The 22,291-nt window shown below is 43.2% G+C and overlaps 2 protein-coding genes across 5 annotated transcripts in view; both read right to left on the reverse strand.

The window, feature by feature from the left end:
* gatd1 (glutamine amidotransferase class 1 domain containing 1) overlaps positions 1–7,086 on the reverse strand; it is a 30,188-nt gene extending 23,102 nt beyond the window's left edge. For all 4 annotated transcript variants that reach the window (XM_078549103.1, XM_078549105.1, XM_078549104.1 and 1 more), the window contains exons 1-4: positions 6,945–7,086; positions 3,542–3,618; positions 2,709–2,814; positions 1,873–1,980 (exon numbers count right to left, since the gene is read on the reverse strand). In XM_078549103.1, the coding sequence (XP_078405229.1) occupies positions 1,873–1,980; positions 2,709–2,814; positions 3,542–3,618; positions 6,945–6,993 (340 nt within the window). In that variant the 5' untranslated portion in view covers positions 6,994–7,086. The remainder of the gene's footprint in view (positions 1–1,872; positions 1,981–2,708; positions 2,815–3,541; positions 3,619–6,944) is intronic.
* Positions 7,087–18,113: 11,027 nt separating this feature from the next.
* Positions 18,114–22,291, reverse strand: part of tnnt3a (troponin T type 3a (skeletal, fast)) — a gene marked incomplete at its 5' end in the record, with an annotated part of 71,148 nt that continues 66,970 nt past the window's right edge. The window contains one exon of the mRNA XM_078549090.1: positions 18,114–18,242. Within this exon, the coding sequence (XP_078405216.1) occupies positions 18,194–18,242 (49 nt within the window). The remainder of the gene's footprint in view (positions 18,243–22,291) is intronic.

Raw genomic sequence — 22,291 nt, forward strand, 5'->3', positions numbered from 1 at the left:
CTTAATTTGGTTCTAAGAAAACCTTCCAATTTTGTATTTCTTTATCAGATCAATATTTTAATGAATGAATTATTTTCAACGTACTGTGGCAGTTCTTATGTTGATAAACATAACAGCTGTTGTACACAAGCATTAGGAGCAGGAGTAGGCCTGTAAAATGCATGCAATAACATAAGAGTGCACCAGTAACATACTGCAAGCAGCAGTGGAATGAATAGCTAAAAAAAAAGGTGACAAAGTTGTGGGAGTAAAATTGGCCAGAACACAAGGCAAGTTCTTTTTCTGATAGTGCCGCAGAAACTTTAAATGTCCACTTGAACTAGCAGGCAAGATCTTTGTTTAACATCTTATCGGAAAAGATAGTTCATCCCAGCTACATTAGAAACCACAATAAAAGGAACAATAGTGAAAAAAAACACCCAAGACAAAGTTCACAGTTTGGTGACTGTCATCTAGCAACACTTTCCCCCAGTTCTGATTTCATTTGATACATCAAGTTCACAAGCACAGTCATATTGATAACATGGGATTGAGTCCAGGCTATGAAATGGGAAGGGGCGAGAGAGGCGGCAGGGGCCGGGGAGAGGCGAGAGAGGCGGCAGGGGCCGGGGAGTACACTGAAGGAACAAAATGCTTGTATGGGATAGGTGGAAGATGAGTATTGGATTGAATGGGTTTGAAAAGAATTGAAGAGGTCAGGGTGAAGAAGAGGGAAATTTTATTAATTGTTAAATGCTTAAAATTGACTAGAATGCACACTTTTAATATTAAAATTCAAAAGTCTTCCAGCTAAGCATGCCCCTCAGGCTTCCCCAGGTCCAAAAGATAATTAGTCATCAAAATTTGGCTTTGCCCTTCAGGTTTTCATGTACTTATATTCATCCTCCTCCACACCACAAGTGAAGGAATGTTGAATGTACCTAGCTCTATAATTGCTCTGTATGGCGAGCAAACTACAGAAGCGGCTTTCATTATTTCAGGCTGAAACTAAACCCAAGTCCCAAAAAGTGAAGAAAAAGACTACAGCTTGAGTCTTTCCTGGAACAAGACTGCACACACCCATTCTTGCTAAGTGTCCCTGGTTCCCTGTCCTCCACCATGTTCACTTCTAGTCCTTAGATCTTGTTTTTAATTCTCAGTCACATTTCACTTTATTTGAATAATCTTTCCAAGGCATAAGCCCCAGCAAACAGTTTCTGCTTCAGGTTCTTGATTCTGTTTGCAGACATTCTATCACCGGAGGCCAATTACTCATCGTTCCGCTCATGGGGATCACTTCCAAACTCAATTCACCATTTTACTCCTGTTTTTTTCAAAACCTTCTTTATCGATTAATGCCTTCCTTAATTTCTAACCTGCTGCTCTCAGTCACTCTTTGCTCCAGGTAAAGTGCTCCATCGCAATCTTCTTCATGAGGATAGCACTGAAGAAATAAAAAGCTCGTTCACTGCTCTGTTCAAAGCTAGGCTTGATAAGCTATGTTTTCACATGGATCAGAAGTTCATCAGTACCTTTGCACAAATACCCATTCTTTTTGTGTAAACCTTGACAACAGGTCTTGCCATTACAACCAAGTCCAATTTTTGTTGTGAACCACATACACACCTTCCAGCAAGGGTTACTGGATAGCAATCTGGACAGGAACACTGTCTTGATTTGGCTTCACTGATCAAATGGGTACCATGACCAACTTTAGCATCTCAACTACTGTTCTGAACGGGATCAGCTCATTCAGCACAGACTGGAAATTAGATTTTCCTCAAAAGTTCAATGCAAAACCCGGAACTTGAAACATTATAATCAACAATTAGGTAGCTTCTCATTCAAACCTCCAGCACAAATTTACAGTGCGATTGAGAATAAATTACTCACTTTTCTCAGCACAGAAATGCTGGAGAATCTTGGCCAGGTATCCACTGGTTGCAAGATCTACCATAGCACCAGGACAGTTAGGAATCATGATAGCATTGTACCTAGTACCTAGAGACATAAAGTATGCAATTCAATAAGAAACTATCAAAACATTTTAGTTTACGTTTTTAGTTTATGTTTGCCTTTAAATGTGTATAACTGTCCCACTGTATAATTTAAAACATAAGTTGTTAAACTTAGTGTATGTGATTCACTGTAGAGAAAAACTACACAAGTCACAGGGGCATTAGTAGTACCTCTTTTTGTCAGGTCTCATTCCAACCCTCTCCTGGTGCCTCTTGCGCTTTGTACTGCTTACTCTTCAGACTCTCTCTCCCCCCACTCCCCAATCTCCCTTTATACTGTGCTCACTCTTTCTCACAGTCCTGGAACTTTTATTGTAAAACTACAATAGTTGGACAACAAACTGCATAATCAGAATTAGTTACAGGAATATGTGGGAGTTGATATGGGGCGTTGTGTAAATCATTTACTGTAATTAAAACAAATGGCACATTCACATCTTCATTTAAATCAGTCCAGTCTTTAAATGCATTTGCATCTTTTTGTTCTACAATTTAAGGCACCCATTACTCTGAATGCAAAATGAATTCTGATGCTGCCAACTGTAAACCTAAAGTTCACTTTCATTGTATAAACAGCACGATAATTATTTAATCCCAATCTCCAAAATAAGCAGAAATAACAACAAGCATCTATAGAGCTGATAACCTTAGATAACCTTCTGCATTCTAAATATACCAAACACTGCATCTCATTGTGGATGAGGTCCCCACCATCAATTGATTCCAGCTTGGCCGGGTTCGCATATGGTTTCATACGGAAGTCCTGGATCCAGCGTATGTTATTCTCATCCAGCCCCACAAAATCCGCCGGCTTCCCCTATTACAAACACATACAGATAAAGCCCTTTTCATCAAATGGGTGCCAACTGGCTTGGATCAGAACTATGCTTCACAAACTGAAGAAAATGCAAAGCATTAAAGGTCAAGGGGAAGGCAAAGAGAATATTCACTGACAATGCTTATATATGCCCAAAACATAGGCCCATCATTATAGGTTTAGAAGCAGAATCTAAGAAGTGCACATCCTGCATAAGATTTTTTAATAATGTTAGCTGATACTCCATGACATTATACAGTGGGAGTTAAGACCAAGTGTAGTCTTCAGGTAAACAGATTTAAAAAAATTTGAATAATTGGAACAGAACATGCAAACATAAAGAAGTCCTCATTTTAATGTCATATATTCTGTCCTTATTTTTAGCTAATATGATAGTATTATATACACTATTGAGCTCTACCTGTCCCACTCCCCTCTACTAGCTTATATTTCACCTATTTTCTATACTTCTTAGTTCTGATGAAGGGTCATATGGACTCGAAACGTCAACTGTATCCCTCTCTGCAGATGCTGTCAGACCTGCTGAGTTTTTCCAGGTATTTTTGTTTTTGTTCTAGATTTCCAGCATCCATAGTATTTTGCTTTTATCTTAGTATGTAACAGGTGCAGTTAGACTGCTTATTCATATAGGAGAATGATTATTATTACTTGTATTGTAAGACAATGCAGTGGCTCGGTGAATAAAGGGTATGTCACTGGCACTTACCCCTGGAGTAGCAATCTGCAGGTTAAAAGCTGTGCTACATAGTGTATAGGAGTGATAAAACGATTGTGCAGATACACCTGGGAGGCAGGAGAGAAAGAGAGCCTAAATAAAAACAATTCAGTACAATCACTTACCATTGCCATTTATAGTCATTACATCCCCATATATATGAGTGTAAAATGATTGTCTACGTGAAGTAACAGTATTCTGCTTTGTCATTACCATTTAATACCTTGAAAGGTTAATCTGCTTCTCAATAGATAAGGTAAGGGCGAATTTAGCAACTTATCAAAAGTTGGCAATAATTTCCATACCTGAACGATAAAAAAAAGTAACATTAAAGGCTTTATTGGAACAGAAGACTGATAGGTAGAGTGCTTTGCCCTGAAGGCACACCCCATAGGAATTGGATCAAGACTCATTTCTCATAGGGATGCTAGAGCATAGTCAGACTAAGATCCAAGAGACCTGATAAGTGCATGATCATAAGCAGAAAGATTTTAACACATTACTGGAAAATAAACAACAGATGCTGTATGGTAATATAATCTAATACGATTTACTGCCTGTGGGTTTCATATGCAACTCTTGAAGTTTAAAAGATGCATTATTTACATTTTTTTTGGCCCAGCTTTCTTTTAAAAATAATTTTTCAGCCTGCCTTGTTAAAAAAAAAATCGAAAATTCCAGCTGAAGCCAGTAAATATAGAGAGATTGATAGGCCAATCAGCAACAAACCCAGATATAACAGATAATGCTTAGGAAGCCTGCCTCAAGTCCAGTATAGATAGCAGTTTATCTCAGCTATGCCTCAGAAGGCTGTGAACTCAAGTTCCACTCTAGAGATTCAAGTACATAATCTAGGCAGACACTCCAGTGCAGTGCGGAGGGCTTTCTATGAGATGTAAGAAGGAAGGCCCCCCCTAGGGTGGGTGTAAAAGATCCCATAGCACTATTCAAAGAAAAGCAGGACACATCTCCCTGGCCAGCATCTATCCCTCAAGAAACATTGAAAATAGTTGATCTGGTCGTTTATTTTGTTGCTATTTGTCAGACCTTGCTGTTTGCAAATTGACTGATGTGCTGCTGTACGTTAGAGACTTCGAAAGTACTTAGTTGATTGCAAAGTACTTTGGAACACTCTGAAAGGTGCTACAAAACAGAAAATCTTTCTTTTCTTTCTTTCAGTCCAGTACAGCTGTTATTGTTTTCTGGTTTACAAAGGAGAGATAGAAATCTAAGCCTATAATTGCACAGAGGGTTGTTGCTTTGGTTTACATCTCCATTACCTGTTTAATAAAGCGGTTTTGCTGTTTATAATCTAAGCCACAAACAAGTGGCATATATATTCCCACCACCTTCCAAAATCAAGTTAGGGCCCATGACATAACATGTCACCAATATACAGCAATAAGGCAAAAACCTGTTCAATTCCCAGGATCACAAAGTTATCTACATATTGGATAATTAAAGGCACAGGCAGTCCAGTATACAGGAATATTCCTTGTAGCCTGTCAGCCCAAGCCTGGATATTGTCCAGGTCTTGCTGCATCTGGATATGGACTGGTTCAGCATCTGAGTCGTCGCAAACGGTGAACATTGTGCAGTTATCAGCAAACATCCCCACTTCTGACCTTATGATGGAAGGAAGGTCATTGATGAAGCAGCTGAAGACAGTTGGGCCGAGACTACCTGAGGAATTCCTGCAGTGATGTCCTGGAACTGAGATGCTCAACTTCCAACAACCACAACCATCTTCTTTTGTGCTAGGTTTGACTCCAACCAGCGGAGAGTTTTCTCCGATTCCCCTGACTCCAGTTTTGCTAGGGCTCCTCGATGCCATATTTGGTCAAATACTGCCTTGATGTCAAGGGCAGTCACTCTCACCTCAACTCTAGAGTTCAGCTCTTTTGTTCATGTTTGAACCAGGGCCACAATGAGGTCTGAAGCTGAGTGACCCTGGCAGAGCCCAAACTGAGTGTCAGTGAGCACGTTATTGCTAAGTGACACTTGGCAGCACTGTTGATGACCTAACAGATGAACTCCAATTGTCTCTTTTAGTGCTTGAAACTATGCCTTCCATGTCGATCACAAAACATTGCCAGAAACCTTTATGTCTAGAGGACCAGAATATAAGGAATACAATAGAAGTCATGCTTTAGCTATACAAAGCCCAGGTTGGACCACACCTGGCATACTGTGAACAGTTCTAGGCACCACATCTTAAGAAGGATGTACAGTACTAGCCTTACAGAGACTTACCAGAATGTTACCTTGACTTCAGGATTTAAATTATGAGAGATCAAACTCGGGATGCATTCCCTTGAATTTAAAACCTTAGCAGGGTGATTTGATCAAAGTTTTCAAGATATTAAGGGAACAGATAGGATAGATGGAGAAAAACAATTTCCAGTAGTGAGGATTTTAGGACTGGTGGCGGCAGAGGCAGGGGGACATAGATTAAAATTTGGAGCCAGACTTTCAGGTGTGAAGTTAGGAAACACCTATACACACAAAATGGAGAATTTGGAACTCTCTTCTGTAAACAGGAATTAAAGTTAGATTAATTGCTGATTTTCAAACGGAGATTGATAGATTGTTAACAAAAGGTATATAAGAGATAGAGACAAAGTTCGGTCACAGGTCAACTATAATCTCACTGAATGGTGGAACAGACTCGAGGGGCTAAATGGCCTACTCCTGTTCCTGTATTCTTAATACAACAGAATGACTCAGTCAATACATGAACCACTCAGCATGGTACTTAATCATACAGGCCATTAGGTTATAGGCTTTACCCCTGGTGCGTGCCAAGTTAGCTGATCATAATGGTGAGGGGAGGAACACTGCAATTGGCATCAGCACTCCTGGTCTGCAAGGGCCAGGGATTTAAAGATAAAAAAAGTAGCCAATCTCTGTACTAGTTGCTATCCAGTATCCATTATTGGAAAACACATACTTGTAAATGTTGGGCAACAACAGAATTAGCTATTGCTTAAATGCAAGTAAACATTTACAGGGCTATGGTGAAAGAGTGAGGCTAATTCGACAGCTCCATCAAAGCGCTGGCACAGGGCTGAATGGCCTTCTTCTGTGCTGCAAGAGTCCAATACCTTCCACACCTGAATATCCTGTCAACACTCACTGCCCAGTATCATATAACATTCACTTAGACAGTTTTTAACAACTTATTTAAAAAGCTTTGACAGTTTATTCTGAAAAATATTCCAGTCCTGATTTCCACCTTTGGACAATGTTATTCAGTGAATCAGGAATAGCAAATGCAACTCTTTCCTTGTAATAAAATTTAAAGCAGAACCAGTGACCAGAATCGAATGTACCAAACACGGGCTGAGACCCTCAGGCTTCATTTTCCCGAGTGTCGGGCCAGGTTTGTACCTACCTTCAGCAGCAGCGCTGAGGACAATCAGAAGGCTGGGTTTGGCAGACATTAGCCTCGGCACCAAAGAGAAACAACAGCAGGAACAACACCAGCCTGATCCTCCTGGGGCTGTGGCGATGCACCGCCCAAAACCCGCCCCCTCACCTCCGGTGCATCCCCCGACTCCGCCCCCTCACCTCCGGTTCATCCCCCCGACTCCGCCCCCTCACCCCCGGTTCAGCCCCCGACTCCGCCCCCTCACCCCCGGTTCAGCCCCCGACTCCGCCCCCTCACCCCCGGTGCATTCCCCGACTCCGCCCCCTCACCTCCGGTTCAGCCGCCGACTCCGCCCCCTCACCCCCGGTGCAGCCCCCGACTCCGCCCCCTCACCTCCGGTGCAGCCCCCCGACTCCACTCCCGCCCCCTCACCCCCGGTGCAGCCCCCGCCCCCTCACCTCCGGTGCAGGCCTCCGACTCCGCCCCCTCACCCCCGGTGCAGCCCCTGCCCCCTCACCTCCGGTGCAGCCCCCCCGACCCCGCCCCCTCACCTCCGGTGCACCCCCCCGACCCCGCACCTCCGGTGCACCCCCGACCCCTCACCCCCCGGTGCACCCCCGACCCCGCCCCCTCACCCCCCCCCCCCCCCCCGTGCATCCCCCGACCCCTCACCCCCCCGGTGCATCCCCCGACCCCTCACCCCCCCGGTGCATCCCCCGACCCCTCACCCCCCCGGTGCATCCCCCGACCCCTCACCCCCCGGTTCCCTCCCACACCGCCCAAACCCCGCCCCCTCCCACACAGCGCAAACCCCGCCCCCTCCCATACCGCCCAAACCCCGCCCCCTCCCCCGCCTACTCCCCCTCCCCGCCCACTCGCCCCCTCCCCGCCCACTCGCCCCCTCTGGTGCACCGCACAAACTCTACCCCCCCGGTGCTGCAGTCCCCTGGAACAATTCCCCCGGCGCTCTTCTTCCCCTTCCCCCTCAGTCAAAACTCAACCCCCTGTTTCCTAGTTTTATTCAGTTCTCTCTCGCACCCCCCCCTCCTCCACCCCGCTGCTTTACTTTATCAAGAAGGTAACATTTTAGCCGACTGAAAACTACGACAAAAGGACAATACTACGCATGCTTGAAATCGGAAATTAAAATGGCTGCGGGAGGGGCGCATGCGCAGCTGTCCCGCTCCGCATGGTGACGTCATTGATCTGAACTCTGGGTCCGTTAAAAACTCCCAACAAAAACAGAAAATGCTGGAAAAACTCAGCAGGTCTGACAGCATCTGTGGAGAGAGAGAGACAGAGTTAACGTTTTGAGTCCGTATGACTCTTCTACAGATCTAAAGGGAGGTAGAGATGTGGTGAAATATACACTTTAAGGGGTGTAGGACAGGTGGAGCTGGATAGAAGACCAGTGATAGGTGGAGGCAAAGGAGAGATAGCCAAAGATGTAACAGACAGAAGGTCAAAGACTTGATACTGGCTAAATGAGGGTGGGCCCCTCTTTTTTCCATTTTTTTAATTTTAATTTTATTCCCACTTATTTTCATTTATTATTTTTAAAATTTATTTCCATTTTCATTCATTGGTCTATCCCCCAGCTTTTAGCCTATTTTCGATCTTTCTTCCCACCCCCACTAGGGCCATCCTGTCACTTTCCAGAGTGCTTACCCTGGTCCTGCCATTATCACGTTTTGCTCCCTTAATGTCACCATTAGCACCTCATTTAGCCAGTACCGCCACCATTAACAACTCTTCGACCTTTTGTTCATGACATCTTTTGCCATTTCTCCTTTGCCTCCACCTATTGCTGGCCTTCTATCCAGCTTCACCGGTTCCACCCTTCTTAATCAGTATATATTTCACCACATCTCTACCTCCCTTAGATGTGAAAAGAGTCATACGGACCCAAAACGTTAACTCTGTTTCTGTCTCCACAGATGCTGTCAGACCTGTGTTTTTCTAGCATTTTTTGTTTTTGTTTCAGATTTCCAGCATCCGCAGTATTTTGCCTTTTTTAGCCTTTTGGAACCAGAGAGGGCTATTTTATTCAGAACAAAATACAATATCCATTTTCGCCTAGGTAATTTCCTTTAGCTTTATATTTTCCTATGGTATGCACCCATTTCAAACAAGCAAGTCTGTATACAGAGGCTGGAGACTTCAAACTGCCTTTAACAGCAGAATGGTTCTGAAGAAGAGTCATACGGACTCGAAACGTTAACTCTGTTTCTCTCTCCACAGATGCTGCCAGACCTGTTCAGTTTTTCCAGCCTTTTCTGTTTTTATTTCAGATTTCCAGCATCCGCAACGTTTTGCTTTTATCTTAGAGTTTCCTGTTCCTGCTTGTGAAACAACTGGACACAGCCAAAAAGATTCGGAATTGGCTGGCTCCATTAATGTGATCCTCCTCACCCAATTTTTCTCGATGCTCTGTACCTGAATGATTCAAGATGCCCATGTTAGGGACACAGAAGAATCTACACCGATTTTTCAAACATTCAATGAGAATACCAAAGGTATCTCGATCATGTATCCAACCTCAAATTCTGAGTGGTAATTTAAATTTGTGCATCTGTGTTCCATTGTCAGCAAGACTCAACTTTAGGTTTTCTGTGCATGCAAGCAGACAGACTGCAGTGTTATTTTCCCTTGCAAACTCCAAAATGCCTCATTTTCTTTCTTGTTAGACATGGTAACAAGATAAAGTTTATAATGTAAGGTTACACAGGTGTCTGAAGCTGGTGACAATGGAAAAAATTGATTATTCCAGAATCTGATGAAGCTCTAGCACAATTAGATTGTAAAGCAGTGCTCTGAAGTTTGTGTGGCATTACACTACTGTCATTGTGCTATATGTGTAGTTGCATTGAGAGTTTCTTTTTCTTCAGTATTTGTAAGAAAAATAAGGCATAATACATGAGAAACGTTTCTCTCTCTATCTGCTGAATGTACTTCCAGCATTTTCTATTTTTATTTAAAATTATTGTGTTCTTTGCTCTCCAGGAACACATTCAAACTGAACTAACTCACACTTGTTATTCGGCAGGAACTGTTTGACAGTGTAGGATGTGGATGTTAATGATTTCTGCAGACTGGTGGCAGATAAAGACCCTCGCTCAGAGCAACATGTGGCTGGTGGACGGATAGGTTGTTGCTCAGCACCTGGCTGTAATGCAGCAGTAAATGTGCTCCCTTCAATGTACATTCTCATAACAATTAGTTCCTAGCTCATTATGAGTAATATAGAGTGTGTTGTGCTGAACTTGGATTGAGTGTGAGGAGGTTCAATGACCTGTTGTTCTGGCAAGGTGAATGCAACACCCAGCTCTCAGGACAGGCCTCTAAGTATTCACCCCCAGTAAACATACCAGCTAAGGAGCTTCATGGCATATGCTGCCTAAATATGGGAGATATGTGTGCCTTCCAGACTATGCCGTTCCTCTTGAGTCAGAGGGGCTCACTCAAAACCGAGCCTGAATCAGATGTTCCCTGACATTAATTGCACCCTGACGAAAGCATTGAGCTTTGTGCTGGGCCCGGCCTCTTCAGTGTTCAGTATCTTCTTCCTCCGCCACCTCTTTAATGTCCTGCCGCTCCTCTTCCTCCAATGAGCTGTGTCCTTCCAGGGCTTCGCTGTCTTCAAGGTCCACACCTCTCTAGAGTACAATGTTGTGGAGAACGCAGCAGACCACTATTGAGACTCCTGAAGGGGGTGAGCTGAGCACCACCAGACCAGTCCAGGCACCGGGACCACATCTTCGGAAACCCAACGGCTTATTCGATGGTGGTCATTGTGAGTAGATGGTAGTGGTTGTAGCGCCTCCGTCTCTCGTAAAGGGGTGAGTAACCATCTCTCCGAGGGATATCCTTTGTCCCCTAGAATCCATCAATGGAGTTTGGTGGGGGTTGATTGGAGTGTAGAGCTGTGGCAGCCTAGGCAGCTGGAGGGTGAGGGACTCATGGCAGCTGCCAGGAAAGCCAGCACAGACATGGAGGAAGTTTTTGTTGGTGATCGCAGACCATAAGACTTAGGAGCAGAAGGAGGCCATTCGGCCCATCGAGTCCGCTCCGCAATTCAATAAGATCATGGCTGATCTGATAATCCTCAAGTCCATTTTCCTGCCTTTTCCCCATAACCCTTGATTCCCTTACTGATTAAAAATCTGTCTATCTCAGACTTGAACAACAACCCAGTCTCTACAGCCCTCTGCAGTAAAGAATTCCACAGATTGACTACCCTCCTGAAAGAAGAAATTCCTCCTCATCTCTGTTTTAAATGGGCGCCTCCTTACTCTGAGATTATGCCCTCTGGTCCTAGACTCTCCCACAAAGGGAAACAGCATCTACCTTGTCAAGTGCCCTAAGAATCTTATGTTTCAATAAGCTCACCTCTCATTCTTCCAAACTCCAATGAGTACAGGCCCAACCTACTCAACCTATCATAAGAAAATCCCTCCATCCCTGGGATCAACCTAGTGAACATTCTCTGGACTCCCTCCAATGCGAATATATATTCCCTTAGATAAGGGGACCAAAACTGTTCACAGTATTCTGTGTGGTCTAACTAGTGCCTTGTATAGTTTTAACAAGACTTCCCTATTTTTATATTCCATTCCCTTTGAAATAAAGGCCAACATTCCATTTGTCTTCCCTATTACCTGCTGAACTTGTATACTAGCTTTTTGGGATTCATGCATGAGGACCCCCAAATCCCTCTGTGCTGCAGCTTTCTGCAGTCTTTCTCCATTTAAATAATATTCAGCTCCTCTATTCTTCCTGCCAAAGTGCATAATCTCACACTTTCCCACATTATATTCCATCTGCCAAGTTTTTGCCCACTCACTTAACCTGTCTATATCCCACTGTAGACTCTTTGTGTCTCACCATTTGCCTTCCCACCTATTTTTGTGTCAGCTGCAAACTTGGCGATGGTACATTCACTTCCCTCATCTAAATCATTAATATATATTGTAAATAATTGAGGCCCCAGCACTGATCCCTGTGGCACTCCACTCCCACAGGTTGCCATCCTGAAAATGCCCCCCTTAACCCAACACTCTGTCTTCTATTAGTTAGCCAATCCTCGATTCATGCTAATATACTACCCGCAACACCATGGACTCTTATCTTATTAAGTAGCCTTATGTGCGGTACCTTATCGAACGCCTTTTGGAAATCCAATATATTACATCTACAGGTTCCCTTTTATCTATCCTGCTTGTTACCTCTTAGAAGAATTTTAATAAATTTGTTAGGCATAATTTCTCCTTCATGAAGCCATGCTGACTCTGCTTGATTATATTATGTATTTCTAAATGCTCTGCTATTATATCCTTTATAATAGACTCAACATTTTCCCAATGACAGATGTTAATCAAACTGGCCTATAGTTATCTGTTTTTTGTCTCCCTCCCTTTTTGAATAAGAGTGTTATATTGGCAATTTTCCAATCCTCTGGGACTTTTCCAGAATCTAGGGATTCTTGGAAGATTACTACCAGTGCATCTATTATCTCTGTAACTATTTCCTTTAATATCCTAGGATGCAACCCATCAGGTCCAGGTGACTTATCGACCTTTAGCCCCATTAGTTTCCCTAGTACCTCTTCTCTGGTGATAGTTATTGGTTATGGTTGATTTATCCCCTTCCTAGAATCCTTTTTCCTTACTGGGATGTATCTTTGTTGTAAGTCATGAACTATTTTCTTAAGCGTCTGCCATTGTTTATCAACCGTCTTTTCTGCTAAACTGCTTTTCCAGTCCATTCCAGCCACTCTGCCCTCATTCTATTGTAATTATCCTTATTTAAGTTTAGCACGGTTGTTTCCGACTCAAGTTTCTCACTCTCAAACTGATTGCTAAATTCTACCATGTTATGGTCACTGTTTCCTAGGAGAGCCTTTACTCCGAGATCATTTATTAAACCTGCCTCATTACACATTACCAGATCCAAAATAGCCTGATTCCTTGTTGTATTCACAGCATATTGTTCTAAGAAACTGTCCCAAATACACTCTCTGAATTCTTGCTCATGGCTACCTCTGCCAGTTTGATTTTCCCAATCTACATGAAGATTAAAGTCACCCATGATTAATGTATTGCCTTTTTTTACATGCCCTCATTATCTTCTGATTTATTCTCTGTCCTACAGTATAGCTACTGTCAGGGGGCCTATAGACTACTCTCACCAGTGTCTTCTTCCCGTTGTTATTTCTTATCTCCACCCATATGGATTCTACATCTTTAGATTCAAGATCCTTTCTTGCTATCGTACAAAGCTACCCCACCACACTTTCCTTCCAGCCTGTCCTTTCAAAAAGTCACATACCCCTGAATATTTAGTTCCCAGCTTTGATCTCCTTGTAACCATGTCTCCATAATAGCTATAAGATCATACCCATTAACCTCTATTTGTGCCGTTAATTCATTTATTTTGTTCCGAATGTCATGTGCACTTATGTAAAGAGCCATTAATTTTACCTTTGTACCATTTTTCTCCCTTTGACTCTATTTGCTGCTGTTTTTTTTAATGTTTGTACACTCTGTCCTTTCCTGTCACACTCTGGGTATCATTACCTAAATAGCTGCCCTGCAAGGCTGCCATATCCTTTTGCTTTGTAAGCCCACGTATCTCCTCTCCAGAACCCTTCCCTACCAACCCCTATTTAGTTTAAAGCCACTCTACAGCCCTAGTTATTCGATTCACCAGGACACTGGCCCCAGCATGGTTCAAGCGACACCCATCCCTTCTGAACAGCTCCCTTCTACCCCAGTATTGGTGCCAGTGCCCCATGAACTGAAACCCATTCCTCCCACACCAATCACTGAGCCATGCACTTAACTCCTTTATTTACCTTATGCCAGTTTGCCTGTGGCTCAGGTAGCAATCCCGAGATTATTACCTTGGAGAACAAGTTCTGTTGAAGGGTCATTCGGACTTGAAACGTTAACTGTGCTCCTCTCTGCAGATGCTGCCAGACCTGCTGAGTTTTTCCAGGTATTTTTGTTTTTGTTTTGAATTTCCAGCATCCGCATTTTTTTGCTTTTACTACCTTGGAGGTTCTGCTTTTTAATTTAGCTCCTAACTGTTCAAATTCTTTCAGCAGAACCTCCTTTCCAGTCCTATCAATGTCGTTGGTACCAACATAGACGACGACAACTGGATCCGTCCCTTTCCACTCCAAGTTCCTCTCCGGCCCTGAGGAGATCTCCTTAACCCTGGCACCGGAGAGACAGCACAGCCTTCGGAACTCACACTCACGGCTGCAGGGAACAGTATCTATCCCCCTAATTATACTGTCCCCTACCACTACCACGTTCCCATTTCCTCCCCCCACTTGAATGGCTCCCTATACCTCAGTGCTGTGGTCAGTTCGCTCATCCTCCCTGCAGTCCCTGCTCTCATCCACAAGCTTGCAGGAACCTTGTACTGTTGGATAGTTGCAGGGGCTGAGGCTCCTCGAGCACTACCCCCTGGGGCCCCACACCTGCTTTACCTGCAGTCACATCCTCCTGTCCCTGGTCACAGAGCAGACCAGTTGAACGCTGAAGGAGCAGAAGCTGTTCCTTTTGATGAATCTGATTGGTCTGTCACTGGATGCCTTGATAGCCACATTGGCGCAATCAACTATGCCCTCCATCTGGGCAAATCCAGCCTTTGCAATGAAATCCACTGCCCTTTGTCCCTGTGAGGCCACATCTGTCTGGAATTGAATGTACTGTCCAGCTCTCAAGTAGGGCAACTGTGACCAGCGAGATGCAGTGGTATTCAGACATTTGCAAGATGCCACCAAGGTCCACAGCTGATTCTTGGAAGGAGCCAGAAGAAGAGGTTCACAACCATAGTGACTTTGGTAACTACTGGCAGGGCATGCTGAGCTGCATTACGAGGTGTTCTGTCTTGGCGCCGAGGACACACATGTCTGGCCAACTCCCTAGAGTTGTAATCTCCTGCAGCATTGATTCTCAGTTATCTCATGGTCACTCTTTCTTCACCAGTAGACCCTATGCTGAGGGGTACTTCCTATCCTTTGTCCCTGTCCACTGCCCTCCCGGGGAGCCCGGGGCTCTGTGTTTCCTGAGGAGTATGCTGCTCCTCATCGCCACTGGAACTGAACTCTGAGAGGTGCGCCCCATTGATAGCTGCAGCCTTCCTTGTACTCAGGTGGCCTCCCAATTCTGACTGGTAGCCTTGTCCCCTTGATGGCAGGAGGGTGACAACCCCCTACACTGCCCGAGTGCTTACTGCCCACTCTCCCCTTGCCCTCAGTCCCTGTCCCTCCTGCCCTTGCTACCTCCCCTTTTGCCTCTCACCCTTGCTGACCTCCCCCTCCCCCCTTGCCAACTCCTGGCCCCTGTTCTTACTGAGTCCTCGGGGTCTGTTCTTCAGCAGCTCTCGGTTTCTGGCTTCGCTTCTGAACTCGCACTAAGTCCTGGGCTCCATCTTGTGGCAGACATTAGTTGGTGCAGGTGGTCAGGACTTCAGTTGCTAACTGTACTGACCAACGTCTGCCAATAGATGGAGCCTGGCCAATCTAAATACACTTCATCGAGGTGGGTACTGGACAGCACTGTAATTTTTAAACAAATAATTTAATTGTATTTCTTTTAAATTTATCAATGTATTTTATTTTGCAAGTTAATTCAGCTAAGGATGCACAGTGTTGCACATGTGTAGTACAGTGTTTGGACTGCTTCATGCTCTCGTCTGGACCTGGAAAAATTTATTAATTTTGCTTCCAATTTCCACCCCTCCATCATTTTCACATGGTCCATCTCTGACACTTCCCTTCCCTTCCTTGACCTCTCTGTCTCAATTTCTGATGATAGACTGTCCACCAATATCCATTACAAGCCTACCGACTCCCACAGCTACCTCGACTACAGCTCCTCACATCCCACTTCCTGTAAGGACTCCAACCCATTCTCTCAGTTCCTTCACCTCCGTCGCATCTGTTCTGATGATGTCACTTTCAAAACAGTTCCTCTGACATGTCTTCTTTCTTCCTTAACCGAGGTTTTCCACCCACGGTGGTTGACAGGGCCCTCAACCGTGTCCAGCCCATCTCCCGCGCATCCGCCCTCACACCTTCCTCTCCCTCCCAGAACCATGATAGGGTCCCCCTTGTCCTCACTTATCACCCCACCAGCCTCCGCATTCAAAGGATCATCCTCCGCCATTTCCGCCAACTCCAGCATGATGCCACCACCAAACACATCTTACCTTCACCCCCCTTGCCAGCATTCCGCAGGGATCGTTCCCTCCGGGACACTCTGGTCCACTCCTCCATCACCCCCTACACCTCAACCCCCTCCCACGGCACCTTCCCATGCAACCACAGAAGGTGCAACACCTGCCCCTTTACTTCCCCTCTGCTCACCGTCCAAGGGCCTAAACACTCCTTTCAAATGAAGCAGCATTTCACTTGCACTTCCTTCAATTTAGTCTACTGCATTTGTTGCTCCCAATGCGGTCTCCTCTAAATTGGAGACACCAAACGCAAACTGGGTGACCGCTTTGCAGAACACCTGTCTGCAAGCATGACCCGGACCTCCCTGTCCCTTGCCATTTCAACACTCCACCCTGCTCTCTTGCCCACATGTCTGTCCTTGGCCTGCTGCAATGTTCCAGTGAAGCTCAACACAAACTGGACGAACAGCACCTCATCTTCCGACTAGGTACTTTACAGCCTTCCGGACTGAATATTGAGTTCAACAACTTTAGATCATGAACTCTCTCCTCCATCCCCACCCCCTTTCCGATCCCCCTTTTTTCCAATAATTTATATAGATTTTTCTTTTCCCACCTATTTCCATTATTTTTAAATGTATTTCCATCCATTGTTTTATCTCTACCTTTTAGTCTATTTCGATCCCTTCCCCCCACCCCACCCCCCACTAGGGCTATCTGTACCTTGCTCGTCCTGCTTTCTACCCTTAATGTCACCTATTAGCACATTCCTTAGATAATATCACCACCGTCAACACCTCTTTGTCCTTTTGTCTAATCTCCACCTATTACTGGCCCTCTATCCAGCTCTACTTGTCCCACCCCACTCCCCTTAAACCAGCTTATATTTCACCTCTTTTCTATTTTTCCTTAGTTCTGTTGAAGAGTCATACGGTTTCGAAAAGTTAACTGTGTTCCTCTCCGCAGATGCTGTCAGACCTGCTGAATTTTTCCAGGTATTTTTATTTTTGTTTTGAATTTGTACATTGTTTTTTCTGGGTGAGAAATGTCCGAAGGAACCTAACTCCAGCTTTAACATTGATTCCTGTGGGAACCTATGATTCACTTAAAGGCGTTTCACTTTAAGTCACAATTTTCAAGGACACAACCACAACTTTAAGTGAGAACTTACTGTACACTGATACATCATCTTAAATTATGTCCGTAAATATCCAGGCTAGGGTAAAACCTACAACCTTCATACTCAGAGGTGAGAGTGCGATTGTTGAGAGTGGCGCTGCATGTGTGATATACCATTTTTAACACATAGTAGATACATATATACACACAGACATAGGAAATGCAGCAAATAAAAAGCCCATTTGGCCCAACTAGTCGATTTTTATACCTCTCACAAGTCTCCTCCCATTCTACCTACCTTTTCTCAACCTTTCAGTATATCCTTTTATTCCCTTTCCGCTCATGTGCTCAGCTAGTTTCTTTTTTGAAAGGATGTAAATGCCACTGCTTCCTCTGGTAGTAAGTTCCACATTCTAACCCCTCTCGGAGTGAAGAAATTCCTTATTTTCATCCTGGACTTAGCCGTAACTATCCTGTACTTACGGATTTTCCAGTAAGTGAAAGCATTCTTTCTACATCTACCCTGTCCAAGCCAGTCATAATTTTAAAGACCTCCATCAAGTCTCCTCTAAATCATCTATTTTTTTTCGGATAAAATAGTGTTAAACTGTTCAATCTTTCCAGTGGCTGTGCTCAAGACTCTCCTAATTGAACATGACTCATGGACAAATATTCAATTGGAAAGAAAATCAGTTAGATGCCACACTTTATTTACAAAAACAAGAATGTTAAGACAGTTGTTTGTGCTAGAGGAGGATAGGCACTATATTAACACAGTAAATAAAGCGGATAATTGTCATAGATCCAAGGTGCAACATAGAGTAAGATAGCTCAGTGGATTGTTTCTAAGCTTTGGACTTAATAGTGCTATAGATTGTTTGCCACTTGAGATATGCCGAGTAAGAATCCAAGCTTGAGGCAATGCAGTCAGGTCATGCTGCAATGGAGGCTCCTGCTTCAGCCCCTTACTTCCAGCGGCCACCAACTTTGCCCTTGCCAGCACCCTTCTTGCTGCTGTAAATCACAAGCAAAAAAGAAAATGTTATCAGCCTCCATTTCTCAACATCCAACATTCACCTTCTCTTGTGTGACAAACTAAACTGGCTCTAGATACAAGTCCAAATAACTAAGGAGCGCCACAGTTCCAGCCACAATATGTAAAGAACAATCAGCTAGTTGTAAGATGAAAGGTTGGGAGGGTTTTTTGTTGTGCCTGTTGCCAAAACTCTTCTGCAATCAGTGAATAAGCAGCATCGTTGTGGGAGGCGACCTCTGGGGGTGGTCCCTTTGGCTGCCTCTCTCTCTCCCGCGGCTTTGTCCACACTTGGATAGCCCTGGAGAAGGAGCACCCAGTACGCATGAGGCCTTCTGTGACTGGGAACTGCAGTGGTTGGTGGATAAGGAAAATTTTATTATTTTAACTTAAACAAAAATGAAGGGAATTTATAAGTATTTTATTGTTGTGCCCCTCTAGAAGGGAGACACTTATTGTTTGGCGTTTAGTTTGGTGACACTGGAGCAACCAGTGTCTCCTTATCGGTCTCATTACAGAGTGGTCCATCTAGTGGCCTAGGAGAGAGCTGATTAAAATTTTCCTCACTGGAGAGTGAAAGCATCTGTCAGGACATCAACTGACGACCAACCAATCATTTTTTTCCAGGAAGCTTTGCAGTAACTATCAAGTTTTCGGTCCATCAGTGGCAGATGAATTAAATGTAAGCAGACATCTTAAACGTTCCCATACAATTGGGTTAATTCTGATGTTGGGGGCTGGGGGTAGTAGTGAGGGGGGAGCTTGTATGAAATGGACAATATCAGATCAGCTGCCCTTTATACATCTCTCTCAATTTACATTTCCACTGACGGCAATAGAAATTAAAATTGGGTGAAATGTATAAAGAGCATTTGAATTACTATCACATTTTACACTGTTCCCTAAAGTTAAAAATACTCCTGCTTACTTCAGTCAGGAACAAATGAGGAAACAATTTCTTCTGACCTAGGCAATGTCATTTTGTACTTACCAAAAGCTGAAGGTGAAATAAATGGAGATATTTGATTTTTAAGTATTACACCTACCTCCTGATCAGTGAAACTTGCGCATATTTTGCAGATATGCATGGTTGTAATATTAGCGTCCTAGCTGCTGGGCAATAAGCTAGAATGTTATTACCTTACTTATTTACTCCTCTTTTATGATCATATTGCGCCAATTTTCTTCATGTATTTGTTTGCTCACCAGCTTGGCTAATGTTGCAGTTGATCCAGGTGGCAGTGTTTGGCATGACTGGCTCAGGGGAAAAGCTGTTCACCCAGGTAAAGATTCACCCTGTTGTACCATTGAACTGTGCCATCAGGGTGACAGGGTGTGTCCAATGCACACAATTACCAAACCAAATTTTGATTTTTGACCAGTGGCTTTGGGAAAATTGCTCTGGAGAAGTAGGCATGGTTTGGGGTGTGGGGGGGTGGGGAAGAAAGGAAAGTCAGAGGTTATAGAGGTTATAAAAGGACTTCATTGTGAGGTCAGATTGCATGGACTAGGCTTGTAATTCGCTGATCAGGGAAGATTAGAGGAAAATCTAATTAAAATGTTCAAGATGTTTAAAGGAATTGAGAGGATGGATAAACTTTCCTTTTGTGGGAAAGTTCTAAATCAAAGGATGTATTCTTCAAATTAGAGCTAGGTTGTTCAGGGCTAGACAAAGGGTTGTGCAAATCTGGAACTCTTCCCCCCAACCCTTGTTGAGGCTAGGTCATCGGAAAATTTCAAAACTGCAATTGATTATTATCTGTGAGGAAAGGGTATCAAGGGTTACGGAACCAAGGCAACTAGATGAGGTTAAGTTATAGATGAGCTGTGATCTATACTGTATGGTGGAACAGGCTTAAGTAGCATGAATGGCCTACTCCTGTTCCTAGATACACTGAAGTCCATGTCACTCCAGGAACCAGTTTTGTGCATTTTGAAAGAAAGCAAGCTGGCAGACATTAGAGAAGTTGCTACCTACCAGCCTGCTCCTTGTCCTCGCACGGTGTTAGCAGTATTTGAAAGAATTAAAGGAAATTCAGCAGAATGAAGAACGATCAGACTTGACCACAATAAAATGCATGTTGTGCGTCCTTTTTATTTAACTTACCTGAATAATCCTAGGCTTCATTATTCTTTCTACGTCTTTGCAAGCCTTATTTTCAAATACTTACATGCTATTCTTTGTGCTTGAAATATAAAATTAGCATGCCAGCATGGATATGTACTCTGAGAAGACAGACATGCTTTACATACCATATAACATATGGGGTTATAGCCTTGGCAGTCTTTAACGTAGATTGATAAAGTACTTACATTAAGTACCAGGTGAGGTTGGCCTAAAGACCATCTTCTGAGTGTTATAAAAAATAATGGAATGAAATGTAAAAGTAAGTACTTCCATGGAGGACCTTACTTTAAGACTTGGTCCTGATTCATCACAGGGATCTTCCCAATAAGTATTGATCTTTTATTTAGTTGAGATTCTGATAATCCTATTAGGAATTTTGTACAGTACAATAGAAATATCCTTGTGGGAATACTTCACATATACTTCAAAAGAAAAGCAAGATCTATTTTCTTAAATTAACTCATATGACTCATTAAGAAAGGATTTCTTTATGTAAGGTCCAATACAGTCCATTTTCCAATGTTCGATCCATTTTGGGAATCAAGGGCTGTTAATTTAGACACTGGAATTTATTGATCTGTAAACACTATCCCAGAAAGTCTGTCATCCAGGTTATGTTTGTAAAGTCTCTTCAATGTCCCAACTGTTAAGATTCTTTAACCAAATCTTTGGATGCAGCTTATGGGTACTCAGTCCCACACTTTGTCAGATTATCCATGATGCATCACAGAACGGGCATTAATCACACAACATGAGCACAGACAGGTAGCAGGGACAAACAGTAGAAGTAATTGCACAAATGAAAGAATCCTGGCACAAAGCATTGTGGATAACTTAAAATAGGTGAGTATTCAAAGTATGATACCACACGCTATTAGTAACAGAGTCCTAAAGAAAACTTGATTCTAGCTTTTTCTGTCTTTTTCTGATGCACTGATAACCTAAACCTTGTTTAATTAACAATCGTTTACTGGTGGGAGCTCTAGGACAACTATTTCATTGTGGGGACTTGAACAACTCCACAGTCGGCAATAGTGGTTTACAACTGTAATCGGAGAGGGCATTGTAGCCTTTCCATCATTCCAGGTGAACACATTTTATCATTTAATCTTGCGCTCGCAAGAAGAATATTTAGTTAATTTAAGTCAACTTTTAGCAATGGCACTGCATTGGTAGATGTTAAAGACTACTATGCACCATAGTATTGAAGAAACCTAATATCCATGTTAAATTATTGATGATTGTGATGCAATTAGTACAGAATTACTGAGCCATACTCACACAAGAAAAGGCTCAATATGCAACAACTATTTGGGGTTATGTAATCTTACTCTGAAACTAAAATTCCTATAATTGTTTCATTCTTTGATTGTAACAAAAATACATGTAAAGATCTTTTAAGTGCTGTAGGATTTCTCCTTCCCCATTTTCGAAAACATAGTTTGCTTCCAAAAATTCAATCCAGTTATACTAAACAAAAAAAGGTGTGTTCTTTGAACATATATATGTGTGGCTTTCACTCTGATTACAATTGAAAAAGGTCTGAAGAATTTCTAAGTCTGGGATTTATTCACAATGCTCTGTGCCATGACTTGTCAGGCCCCATAGAGGCAACATGAAATTAGAAAGTGCACTCCCTGTATAAGTTAAGAGAATATCCAGTGGAGGAAATCAGGGTACTAGGTAAAATGGAAGAAGGATTAAACAAAAAGGAACATATCAGCACATCATAAGTTTATCAATGTGGGACTTAAACTAAATAGGAAATCATTTAGTTTGATTAAAGATGAAGTTTCCATACAACTGGATTTCAGGCCAGTCTGATTTTTGAAAATAAAATATCAAAAGTGAAATGGAGCTGACAGGTGTAAAGACGCAGTTGCAGACAACATCATAGACCTA

The sequence above is a fragment of the Cetorhinus maximus genome, chromosome 9 (assembly GCF_964194155.1).
Source record: "Cetorhinus maximus chromosome 9, sCetMax3.hap1.1, whole genome shotgun sequence".
Classification (NCBI taxonomy): domain Eukaryota; kingdom Metazoa; phylum Chordata; class Chondrichthyes; order Lamniformes; family Cetorhinidae; genus Cetorhinus; species Cetorhinus maximus.